This window comes from Ornithorhynchus anatinus, chromosome 1, assembly GCF_004115215.2.
Source record: "Ornithorhynchus anatinus isolate Pmale09 chromosome 1, mOrnAna1.pri.v4, whole genome shotgun sequence".
NCBI classification, from domain to species: Eukaryota; Metazoa; Chordata; class Mammalia; order Monotremata; family Ornithorhynchidae; genus Ornithorhynchus; species Ornithorhynchus anatinus.
In genome coordinates this window covers 170,184,295-170,197,220 of record NC_041728.1, presented here as the reverse complement: position 1 = coordinate 170,197,220, position 12,926 = coordinate 170,184,295, and the positions used below count along the sequence as shown (strand labels likewise).

At 42.6% G+C, this 12,926-nt stretch overlaps 1 protein-coding gene across 6 annotated transcripts in view; it reads right to left on the bottom strand.

Moving 5' to 3' along the window:
* ARMC8 (armadillo repeat containing 8) overlaps window positions 1-12,926 on the bottom strand; it is a 98,698-nt gene that overhangs the window by 25,935 nt on the left and 59,837 nt on the right. For all 6 annotated transcript variants that reach the window (XM_029068116.2, XM_029068090.2, XM_029068105.2 and 3 more), the window contains 3 exons: window positions 4,854-4,936; window positions 4,446-4,527; window positions 415-501 (listed from right to left, as the gene is read on the bottom strand). In XM_029068116.2, coding sequence (XP_028923949.1) covers window positions 415-501; window positions 4,446-4,527; window positions 4,854-4,936 — 252 coding nt within the window. The remainder of the gene's footprint in view (window positions 1-414; window positions 502-4,445; window positions 4,528-4,853; window positions 4,937-12,926) is intronic.

Here is a 12,926-nt window from a genome sequence, read left to right as displayed (position 1 = left end):
AAAATCGATTAAGGTACCATTTGCCTTCCCTAAGCAGCAGCGATGCTCAGAGACTCCAGAATCCTTCGGCTCAGGAGCCTCACCTGAAGACACGCTATTAACACATTAAATGGGATTCTGTGGGTAGTGTAAACTAAATCAAAAAGTCCTAATCACAGATTATTTAATTTGACCCCAAGCTAGCATAATAGTGGGTCTAGGATTCTTCGACTCCTCCACCATGGGATGATGGTTTGGCCTCAGAACCCAGTGCCCGGTTCTTCTTGAAAATATGAAGTCTGCGTTCCAGAAACTACAGTCATTTTTAAAAGGGACTTTCCTACATTTAGAACCTGGAAAATGAGATGATAAAGATCAACAAAACATCCTAAAAATATTGGAGAATTGAGAGAAGGCTGTGGAAAAGAGACCAACCTCTTTGCTAGGGGAGAATTCAAGAAGGAGATTGCACAACATGGACGAGGCTACCACTAGGATTTCATCAGGGGCATTCTGTAAAACCTAAGAGAACGAAAAGGCAAATGGGGAATCTCTGTTAGAGGTTAACAATCAACGGTGCATTTCGTGAGCAAGAATAGCAAGCAATTTATCTCCTCAACCAACTCTTCCTATTTAAAATACGGTGAACGAAAACCAAAACTGTATTTATTAACAAAGCACCTGAAAGAGTAAACAGCCCAGACTTTCCAAGCGCTTAGTACAGTGCTCTGCACACAATAAGCGCTCAATAAATATGACTGACTGAATGAAGGTAAGATAATCATGTCAGAGAGCCCCTGCCTCAGATGGGGCTCAGACTAAAAAAAAAAAAATGATGACATTTGTTAAGCGCTTCCTCTGTGCCAGGCACTGTACTAAGCGCTGGGGTGGATACAAGCAAATTGGGTTGGAAACAGTCCCTGTCTCCCATGGGGCTCACACTCTCCATCTCCATTCTACAGTTGAGGAAACTGAGGCTCCGAGGAGTGAAGTGACCTGCCTAAGGTCCCAAAGCAGGCAAGAGGCAGAGCTGGGATTGAAGCCCAGGTTCTTCTGACTCCCAGGCCCATGCTCTTTCCAGTAGGCTACACTGCTTCTCTGTTCACCTGATGAGACGAATGGATTCTCTAGAGGCACCAAGGAATTCTTTAGCAAACTGGGAGACATGGTTACTAAGTTTACAAGGTACAAGTTAATTCAACTTCAACACGGAATTAGCTCGCTCTTGGGGTCGAAAGAAAAGAGTTGGGCCTGGGTTCTAGTCCCAGCTCTGCCAGTTGTCTGATTTGACTTGGGCAAGTCACTTAACTTCCTTGCCTCAGTTTCCTCATCTGTAAAATGGGGATTCAATGCCTGTCCTCCTTCTCTTTTAGACTGTGAGTGGCTCCAGGGACAGGGACTATGTCTGACCTGATTATCTTCTATCTACTCCAGTGCTTAGAATGGTGAATAGTAAAAATAATAGTAATAACATGTCGCACATAATAAGCACTTAACTAATATCATAAGTAATATCCCCCCCAGTCTCGTAAGCTCCTTGTGGGCACAGATTGCATCTGCCAACTCTACTGTATCCCAAGTGCTTAGTACAATGCATTAAATTCCACTGATTGCTTTATCTGGAACCTTTCAGGTACTAAACAACTGCAGTAAGCAATATAAGGACAATTAGTGTCAAATGATGGCAGTGATGATAATAAACACCTCAACACCCTTGACAGGCAGGTATTACTCCTCCGTTGGACAACTGGAGGAAAAGGTTACTCAATCAGCCAGTGGTATTTATTCAATGCCTATCTGAGCAGAACTCTATACCAAGTTCAAGGCAACGAAATTATTATTATACTTATACTATTTTCTTAATTTTTCAAAGTGTAGCTAGCCTTGACAAACATCACTCCCAGGTAAAAGGCATATTAACTGAAGATCAAAAATTTCACATTAGGAAATGCATCCAATTTTTTTTCTTTAAGCTTTTAGTTAAACTACATGAAGTTAGACACTTTATAAGAAAACTCGGGTACATTATTTAAATACTGCACCATAAAGCAGGCAGCCATCTGAGAGGCTCAGTTGATTGTAATAACTGAGCGCTTACTGTGTGCTGAGCATTGCACTACGTGCTTGGGAGAAGACAACAGAACAGACACATTCCCTGCCCACATTGAGCTCTCAGTCTAGAACCACTGTTGTGTCAGCAGACATAAGAAAGCATTGATTTGAAAAATCAGACAGTTAATAGAGGACAACCTTTTCACTGCATCTTTGCTCAACCCAGCCTCAACCAAGAAATCAAAGCATTCAATAGCATTTGAGCTAAGTGAGAACACTATATCAAGATGACATTTACATGCAAATAACACATCTCCCCACCCCCCTTTTCTTAGCGGCTGTTGCTAAATCTTAAAAAAAAGCACAGCTAGTTATTAAATCTCAAAAATAAAGGTGCTTACATTTAGTAACTCTACTAAAAAATATCTTGGGCTGACATTATGATTTCCTGGTGTAAAATTCAAATCCATCTTTACAAACAGTGACGTTTTTATTGCCCTGAAATTCTTGGGTGGCTTTTATCTTCATGGAGAAAATGGGCATGAAAGGACCTTGCAAAGCACTACTTAAACGCAAACAAAGCATTACTATCATTAGTTGACATACTGAATTCCCTGCTAAAGTAGGCATGTAAATTTTCAACTTCAAAAAACAGCAAGAAGTAGAATTAGTTCATGATGTGTGGCTCTTCATTTCAAATTTTCCCCAGGATTTTTATAGTGAGTAGGTTTGACTGGCAACCATCTGGTGAAATATTCTGAATGCAGATGTCAATTTAACAGAGAAAACATTTGAGTAAGGCAAAAGACTAACGCTGTAAAATAGAGCCACTTGATAAGACCATTACGGACACAGTTTCTGCTTGTGGAAACCACCCAGAAGGAACGATGCTAAGCAAGAGGATACTCTGGGTATTTCAGAGTTTTCTGAGGTAAAACAGGGGTGGGATGCAGGAATAGACACTGGGGTTATAAGGCGCTGCCTGTTATTCTGGGGTCAGGACATCTCACGTCTCTTATTTAAGACAGACCTCTACACTCATCCGGGATATTTCAGGAGCAAGCTAGATCCCGGTGGGTATTGCGGAATGAGTTGTTCCGGGGTGGAGAGAAAGGGAATGGAAATAATGCTAATTGTGGTATTCGTTAAGTGTCATGTGCCAAGTACTGTACCAGGCGCTGGGATAGAGAAAAGATCATCGGGTGCCATATGGGGCTCACAGTCTAAGTAGGAAGAAGCACAGCTATTGAATCCCCATTTGGCAGATGAGGGAACTGAGGCACAGAGAAGTGAAATGTGTACTGTCACACAGCGGGTAAGTGGCAGAGCTGGGAATAGAACCCAGGTCCTCTGACTCTCAGGCCCCCCCTTTTTTTTAATGGTATTTGTGAAACACTAACTATGTGCCGGGCACTTTCCTAGATACAAGGTAATCAGGCTGGACGTAGTCCATGTCCCAGAAGGGGCTCATGGTCTTTGCCTCGTTTTTTTTTTTACAGATGAGGGAACTGAGGAACGGAGCAGTGAAGCGACTTGCCCAAGGTCAAAGCAGACAAGTGGCAGAGCCAGGGTTAGAACTCTCTCACTCCTAGACCCGTACTCTATCCTCTAAGCCACGCTAGATTGATTGGGCCTCTACAGAGTCAGACAAAAGTTGGGGAAATGTGCCATGATCCTTTTAGCCTGAAGACCACTGGTTTAAATCAATCACTCACAAGCCATCACCATCGGTCCCCGAGACGGACATGATCTGGATGCATCCAGAACGGCAAGTCGTATGTTCTTTTTTGCCTTTTTCCTAACATTTTAGAAAAAAAAGAGACCCACATCTCAGTGTGCCCCTGAAAGCACCGAATTCTGACTGAGGATGGGAGTACAGAGAGCCAGAACATTTAAAGCCTCCCTTCCCATAAATTCTAAGCTCAATTTGTACTTATTGAGAAGCATCGATACCACAGACGACCTTTCACGATCAATCCACCGATCTTTATCGAGTGCTTACTGTGTGCAGACCACTGTTCCAAGTGCTTGGGAGAGTAGGATTACAATGCAAGTTTTTAGGCCATAACAATTCAAAATGTCGCTTCAAAATAAAAAGCCACAGCGGAGAGAGGTAACGGCCGCTACGGCTCTATTAATTCCATCCGTAGTAGCGTTAGGAATAACTGTGTTTGAGCATCGCCTAGGGGCAATACACTGTGCTAAAGTGTGTGGGAGGAAGCTGACACGTCAGACTGTAAGCTCGCCGCAGGCAGGGAACGTGTCTATTGTACAGTGCTCTGCACATCGTTATGTGCTCGGTAAAGACGAATGGCCAACGAACGAGCCCGAAAAATGTCTGACTACGAGGAATGGAGGAATCACAACACACGACCGCACGCAGGCCACCGCGACAGCCACTGTCTTCCTCTCACCTTCATTAAGGGCTTCCACACGGCGTGATCCTGGAAGCTGGTTCGGAGCTGCTGCACAGACCTGGACAAACTGTGCAAACATCTACAAAGAACAACCAAAATTAGGCCCATCGAATGCTTTCGCCCTTCCTGTCCAAACGCCTAAGGTTTGGGACTTCATAAGCGTTTACAGACTGCAAACACAAAAGCGTTTTGGCAATATTTAAGTACTTCAGAATGACTGCATGTACTTTTGAGGGTGGATTCGGCTCAGATGTTTAAAAGATTTACAGACTGCATTTCGTCAGTTCAAATGCGTGTGATTTTAAGCAAGTAATTTGGTTACTTAGCTTGCTTCATGAAGGCCCAGTAAAGAACCGGAGTTATACAGACTGCAAAGGATTTTATTCAGACCATTAAAGCTCATACCTGACTGCAGCTAACCGCACCTTGATACTAGACTCAGACAAGCCATTCACAATTCGGTCCATCATATTTTCAGTCTCAATGATCTGGAGAAAAAGGTTAATGGGGCATAAATAACAACATGGAGTTGACAACCTATTTATTGCTTGCAAATGCTAGCATTTCTCTCCTTTTTAAAACCGACTCTATTACGATTTTCAATACTGCATCTCACAAGAGTTTGTTGTTTGTTTGTTTTTAAATTTTGTTCTGTTTTTACCTTAGACTCAGAGACCCAGATCATTTCCCTTGTGGTCAACCCGGGCAGCTCATCAGAAAGAACTACCTTCTGATGGCTTGAATTTTACAAAACCTCATATCGAATGACAGGCAAAAAAGTTGGCTAGGGTTTTAAGAGGTCAATTAGAGCAAGCATTAAGCTATCACAAAGACCACAGAAGTGTGTGCGTGTCCTCTTGCAACAGTCTAGGAGAGTCTTTAAGAAAAAAATGAAACAAAAATGATCGTTAGAGAGATTAGTTCCCGTCCATCTGACCCACACGAAGAGGCATAAACAGCATCCTTCCTCCTCTGAGAAGGTTTATTAATTTTCACTGTTCCATAATAAAGAAGTAGTTATTCCATCACTGATTCAAAAGTTTACTTTCTCTTATTCCATCCAATGACCCATTAGAAGAAACACATCCGCTGCCTTTTTTCACGTAGTGCTGGAGTATAAATGCAAAATCCGGGGCAGCTCTAAGCAACAGTGAAATACACAATGGCTACAACATGGGCGCACTCTTATATTTCTATCCTTTCCTGATCTCCATTCCCCAAACTTGGTGAGATGCAAAGGTTATTTATTTTTGTCTTAACTACCCAAGTACGAGAGGAAGCTATTGCTTTTCCCAATTTAAACTGATCCAACCCAGCTGAAAAGGAGACTATGCTCTTTAGCTGATCCCTTTTCCATCACTCAAATCTATAAGCTGCAAGAACTGTTTTAAAATCGATCCATCCACCATAATGTTCCTTAACCGAGTGGCAATTCCCTTAGGCAGGGTCATCAAATTTCATTTTAACATTGTATGCGTTGATCTGATTTAGACATTTCCACATGCTTTCACAAAGATGATGAGCACATCATCTCTCACTCCCCAGTGCTTTAAAATAACTAGACCACACAGGCAGTCCTCGGACTTGTGGTATAATTTGTTCCTTGAAACTGCATCAAGTCGAAACGCTAAATGTCACAAGCAATCTTCTTGTGGGGCCAATGTAAAAACAGAGGGCTAGATTCAGAACTAAGGTCGGCTAATCAATTTTATCAGAATTACCCAGATTTGGTACCCCACAGAAGAGTACTTATGGCTATACTAATTATTTATATTGAGCCGGAGAGATACCACAATAGAGTGGTTGTGTATTTGAGAAGTAGCATGGCGTCGTGGGTAGAGCATGGGCCTGGGAGTCAAAAGGTCATGGGTTCTGATCCCGGCTCCGCCACTTGTCTGCTGTGTGACCTTGCGCAGGTCACTTCACTTCTCTGGGCCTCGGTCCCTCATCTGTAAAATGGGGACTGAGACTGAGTTCCACATGGGACCGAGGCTGTGTACAACTCAATTTGCTCGTAAACACCTCAGTGCTCTAAAGTACAGTGCCTGGTACAAGCACTTAACAAATACCATTATTATTATTATTGTCATTATATTATTATTTTACTTCCTCAGGTGGACAGAGCAAGACAGGCTGGGGAAGAGAAGTGAGGCCAGCAGGCCGAGTCCCACGTAAGGTTGACACATCCATTTTACTGATTCCGCCTGGCCTCACCAGTTGTTCGATCACTTAATCGTACTTACTGAGCGCAGACTGTGTGCAGAGCGCTGTACTAAGCACTTGGGAGAGTACGATACAAAAACAAGCAGATACATTTCCTTCCAACAACAAGCTTACCTCCTCCCCGGCCTCTCCAACTCTTCCATCTCCCACCCCACCCACCACTCTCTTTAAACATTTCCCCTCTTTCCGCCAGGTTTTTAAATTTTCCCCTAACTCCTGCACACTCCCCGTCCTCTGACAGCCTGAACCACCAGAATCAGAGACTGGAGGGAGGAGGGAATCGTAAATAACGTCGAAAGCGATGGAAAGCTGAAAAGAGAGGCTGATGTAAGTGCCGATCTTCTCAACTCAAAATGCCATAAGTAGAGGACTAACTAAACCTGCCAGCGATAGTTGAGAATCTCTTGCGATTTTACCCCATCACTGAGCTTCACATGGTCAATGTGAAACATTTCCCAAATAAAACCACAATTAGAGACTCTGGCAGGTCATTAATATGAAAGTTATACAGACGGCAAGTTGCAAACCCTTTATTTCACCTTCACCCCTGTTGTCCTAATGCCTGCCTGCACTACGGAATCTGGATAGAGTCTAGATGGCAAAAATTCTACTCCTGACAGAACTATTGAAGACGCAAGCATCTGAAAAAGGATTTCAAAAGATGCGAGGATTTATCCTGATGCAAAACTTCCAGCCGAAAAGGAAACTGTTGCCTAAATTTAAAGCCATAATGAGCTCTAAGTGCCTTTGGATTCACTGCTATTTGATGTCAGGACTAGAAATGTTTTCATCCATCTCTGGACTGTTGAGGAGCAGCGTGGCCTAATGGAAAAACTATGGCTTTGAGAGTCAGAGGACCTGGGTTTTAATCCCAGCTCTGCCCCTGGCCTGCGGAATCATTTAACTTCGCTGGGCCTCTGTCTCCTGATCTGTAAAACGGGGATTCAATACCTGCTCTCAATACCTGCACATGAGGGTGGTCGTTGGCCAGAGGGGCCAGCTCCCCAAGGAGGAGCCAGCAAAGGGTATTGTACACACCTTCGGCTACCCCCTTGTTCCGCCCGCTGATCCAACTTCTGCCAGTACCACAGATCGTTTAGACCTCCTGGCCCCTCACCTGGAAGAGGGAAGAAAAGGGTGATCTCTCCAGTATGATTCCTTCCCATGAGGCTTTTACACCCTGGGTGATAGTTCATTGAGGAGGATCCCAAGTTATGGACAAAGGAGAAAATACCTGGGAATCACACAGAGCAAAAGACAAATAGGATTTTTAAAAAAAATTTGAATGCAGTTATAAAAACTGGAACTTAGTGCTCTAAAGAAGGAGGTGTGATGGTCAGGCAAATGTTGCGGCCACTAGGCGCTCTGACCGTGTCTCTCTCAGATGTCCCGCTGGGGCAAGGGGTAGGATACCATCACAATCCCATCAGGCAGAAGGCCCCAGCTCTAAGAAAAAGAAGCACCGTCTTGTCAGGGCTCCTCTTGCTCACAGTCTCTAGGGATCGGATTCAAGCTAGGAGACTGCCCCTCTGACATAGCACAGCAGTCAATATTCTCACTGAGGAATTTTTGTAAAAAGCATTGTCTGACACTGCATATCAAATAATCTACAGCCCCCTTATCTGTTCAATGAAAATGTCCACAATCATATTTCCAAATGGCACAAGGTCCCAACCCTCTTAACTACCAAGTCATTAACATTTTCAGCTTCAAAGAACTCTCTGAGATTATAATGTCAACTGCACGTCACTGGAATGGGGGCAAAGGCTATTCTTGCATCCAAGGTCTAGATATTTCTTAGGTATTTTATTAAGTACTAATTAAACGGCAACCTCAACAGCCAAGACGGTAGGAAAACCGCAAAACCGCAAAATCTGAATGGTTTGGAGAACATCTGGGCCCTTGACCATAAACTGCATAGTGGCCCATCCTTACATCTGAATTTAATCGTCCTTTCAGAAATGTCTACCTTATCCCTATAATACTACCGTTTTCACTTCTTTTGAATAACTGCAAGGTCAAAGTCAGAGTCCCAGCATTACAGGTGACAAAATCTAACTGTGCTCTGAAAACTCATCTAAAATACTTACCTACTATGGATATCACAAGATTAATTTGTTTTAAAATTATCTGAATATTTTGACCAAAGGCCAAAAACCACACCAAGTTAGAACTTCAGGTAATACGTTCATCTAGAACCAGAAAATAGTACAATAATTTCAAGGCTAAAGAAACGGCATAAAAACTCAATAATTCTAGCTGGTGGACCTAATAACATTCAAGCTAAACCAGAGAAATGCATTTGCCTGGAGAAACACTTTGAGGAAGAGGGATTCTGAATTTCTACATTTTGTTCTCTTTTTAAATCAACTTTGTCTACAAAGAAAGAAGATAACCAACATTCAGAGTTCAGTGGCATACAGAAAATAGAACTTCACTTGGTTAACAAAGAGACAAGCTGAAACGGAAGATCTTGTCAGAAGAGCTCTCGCCACACAAACTATTTGTCAAGCATTTTCTATAGTAGAATGCCATCATCCCACCCTCAAGAAAAAACAGCCCTAAATTTTTCCAAGGTACTGAAGGCTCGCAGATGACTTTAGATTACAAAACGTAAATAAGCCTCACGATACCAGCAGAGCAGGGAACAGGTGCATTTAGGATAAGCTCGGATTTCAGAAAAACGACACTTTTGGTAGGACGGGCACGCAACAGGGGAGACATATTTATTTTCGATAACAGAGGTTTACGCTGTTTGACCTCCTCACCCTTGCCTTCTTTGTCTTCCCCATCTAAGGGAGCAGCATTTCACAAAAAGAGCAATGTGCTCTTAAAGGAAAATGACAACATGTTAGTAACAAGTATTAACAATCCCATTTCATTCCAGTGGCGACGGGGGACCTAAAACCAGCCTAGGAGGAAAAGGAATTTAACCTCCTGGGAAGCAAAATACATCGATAAATATGAAACCTAAAAGAAACAAATCAAACAGAATAAACGTGAGGAATGTGATGATCCAGAGCAGACCTGAAAGAACCAACGTAGTCACTTAGAAATATTGTCTACCTGATATGACTTAGATCAGTAGTAACGGCACTGATTGAACAGCTCCTGGGTGCAAAGGACTGTACTAAACTCGGCTTAACGACCTTTCCCAACTGCACGAGTTAAAGTGGACCAGAAAATCCTTTAAGCCATTTCCGCTCCTAATCTCCTTCCTCTGCAAATCCCCTCAATTTCCTTTTCCTACTTATCCTTTATTGTCTTTTCTGCAAGAGAGTTCTATAAGTAGCCAAAAGTTAATACACAGGGAGGAAGGTTCACGCAACAAAGAGTTCAACCAGCAACACTGATATCATTTTACTTGCCCCTTTCCTAGCCTGAGTGGGGAAAAGGAAGCTAGCAGAAATATGCCTCCATTTTCCTTCTACTTTTCTATTCACGCTCTCTCCCGCTTAAACAGGCACCAAAAGGGTAGGGGGAGAACAAAAATATTCTTTCAATGTTTACCCACTTTCACAGACGCCGCGGGCTGGATCACAGTTTACAAGGAAAGAAGTCTGAATTTTTGTCCATTGAGGACCAACAGAAACTCAACTGATCTTCCATTTGGTTTCCTATAACAACCTATTATTCAAACAAGTCAATGACCGAAGATTGGGGCAAACTCTACATGTCCAGTTGGATTTAGGGTTGCCCTTCCAGTGAGTAGACTACACTGCCGATTTGTAAACCTTTCCCAACCGGCTCTGAAGACGATTCTGGCAGGACAGAAAAACTATCGATCTCAGCCTCTTGTTTAGGAATAGAAACTAAATTATTTATTCTAGGAGAATCGCTATCCATTTCAATTACGATACCAAAACAGTCACGGAGACTTTAGAGCAATCAAAATATGAATTTTTTTCAACTGTCCTTAAGGCCAGACGTTGGATCAATTTGGGATTAATATTTACATAACCTTTCAAAACACCCAGAGCAAATTCAATCACCATGGGTGTTTCAGACCTGCAACATAATGAATATGAACATTTTAAAATAAAACCGGGCAAACCATTTAGTTTCCGCAACCTACGCGTAAAATCAAATACAGTCAGAGGCACAAATGTGAAGCAGAACTACGTTACAGATATCGCAAAACCAAATCTATCCACGAAGTAGCATTAACAGAAGTGAACGCTTGGAAAAAAAGCAGTTGTTATTCAGTGTCTTCTACATAAAATTTAAAAAGCTCTACTGCTCTTAGAATTTCAAAAGGTTCTCTCTCCTCACCAGAGAAGTTCTTTTTGATTTTCTGTTACATAACATTTGTCTGTAGTTACTCTGTATTACTGAGATGTTTATCTTCATGGAAAGTGAGGGGAAGGCTTTACAGATAACTTTTAGCACTGAATGGCCTGCACAAGATTTAAAAATCTTAACACCTTCCGGGCTCCTCCAGTTCCCTCTCCCCTCCCTCCCCACATCAGCGAGGAGTTTCGTTTCAGTCATATCTTAACCTTAAATCCATGATTTACAAAACTGGTTTTCTGACACGATGATGCAGGTTTTAATTAACCTACAAAGCTTTTATCGCCACATAGGAAAACCAAACTGCACACTAAATTCAACTACCACCTTCATGTGCAGTTTCTGCTAAAGTTAATTTTCTTTCCCTACCCTAGGGTACGTAAGACGACCCCACGCTATTCAGCACAGCATAACAACAATTCATCACTATAATTTATGCTTTATTTCTACAGATATGTTCACGGAGATAGTCTAATTCAGAAAGATGGAGAAAAGACACACATGTATTTTGAAAAAACAACTGATTAAACCACTATATATTGCAATTAAAAATGCAAAACATAGTACAAATTAAGTCAACAATTCAAAAATAGCATTTTATTGGAAAACAAAAAGTACACAAAATACACACAAAAACATTCTATTTTTAACCTTGATCTGTCTCCTTTTAGCTCAGACACTTTTCTTAAAAGGCTCAGTGAATTTGGATTCATTTGACAAAAATATGTCTCCCGGGATCCTAAAAGCCTATTACACCAGCCTCTTTAAAGTATTATCACCATCATTTAGGGAACTCGGGTCCATTTAAAATGACATTAGCAAAATACCTGAACTCCAGAAACTGTCTGAACTCCAGACAGTCTTTATGAAAAGCGGTAGGATGTTTGAATGTTAAACAATTTGCAGGCAACCGATATTGTAAAGCATCCGGGATGAGAGTAAAGTGATGAGTTGCATTTGGTTTTTGCGGTTGTTGCTTTTACCCTACACAGGAGCATTCAGGGAAGCTTTTTTTTAAAAAAATCGTATTTATTCAGCGCTTTCCTATGCGCCAGGCACTGTGCTAAGCGCTAGAGTAGACAAGACAATCAGTTTGGACAGTCTTAATCCCCATTTTACAAATGAGGTCACTGAGGCCCAGAGAGGTTAAGTGACTTGCCCAAGGTCACACAGCAGACGAGTGGCAGCGTCAGGCCCTTCTGACGCTCAGGCCCGTGTTCTAACCACTAGGCCATGCCGCTTCTCACAAACGGCTTCTCCCGCTGCTTCGAAAGCTCCCGGGTCTCTCGACAAAATAGAATCATATGCTTGGGCCACCCGGAAAAGTTCATGGCCAAGACTATAAAGTCATTTTCCGAGATAGAGTCAGGGCAACATTTTGGAGTGAGCAGGACCTGAAGGAATGGTTTCGTCTATGGAGTCTGGAGATGTAAAACCGATTTTCAGAGCTACTTACCGCAGTCGCTCTATGATCGAAACATCTTACTGGGATGCAATGAGAACGCACAAATCATGTCCTATAGCATGCTAGTCATGCTTTTTCTGTGGTCACTGTAAAAACCCATTCACCCGTCTGACTCTTTGTTGTGGGCAAGGAATCTGCCTATTATATCGCTAAACTGCACTCTCTCAAGCGCCTAATCCAGTGCTCTGCACAAAGTGAGTGCTCAATAAATCCGACTGCCAGATTAAATCACTGTTTCCTTGCCAGGCTGGCTCTTGAGAATTCACCGGCTCCGCAAAGCCTTTTTTGCCAGCACTTTCCGGGGTGGCGGGACCCCGCTTTGCGGCCCTTCCATTTTAGGCCCGGGGTCACTTTCTCACGGTGCGTCTTTGCGGAGAGGGATAATGCCAACAATACAAACAACCAAGTTTGTAACTGGAATGCCCGGTTCTGGGGACGGCTGAAGATGAACGGACAAGAGCACTCGGACTTACTGGCTGGTGACCCTAAGGCCCCAACTC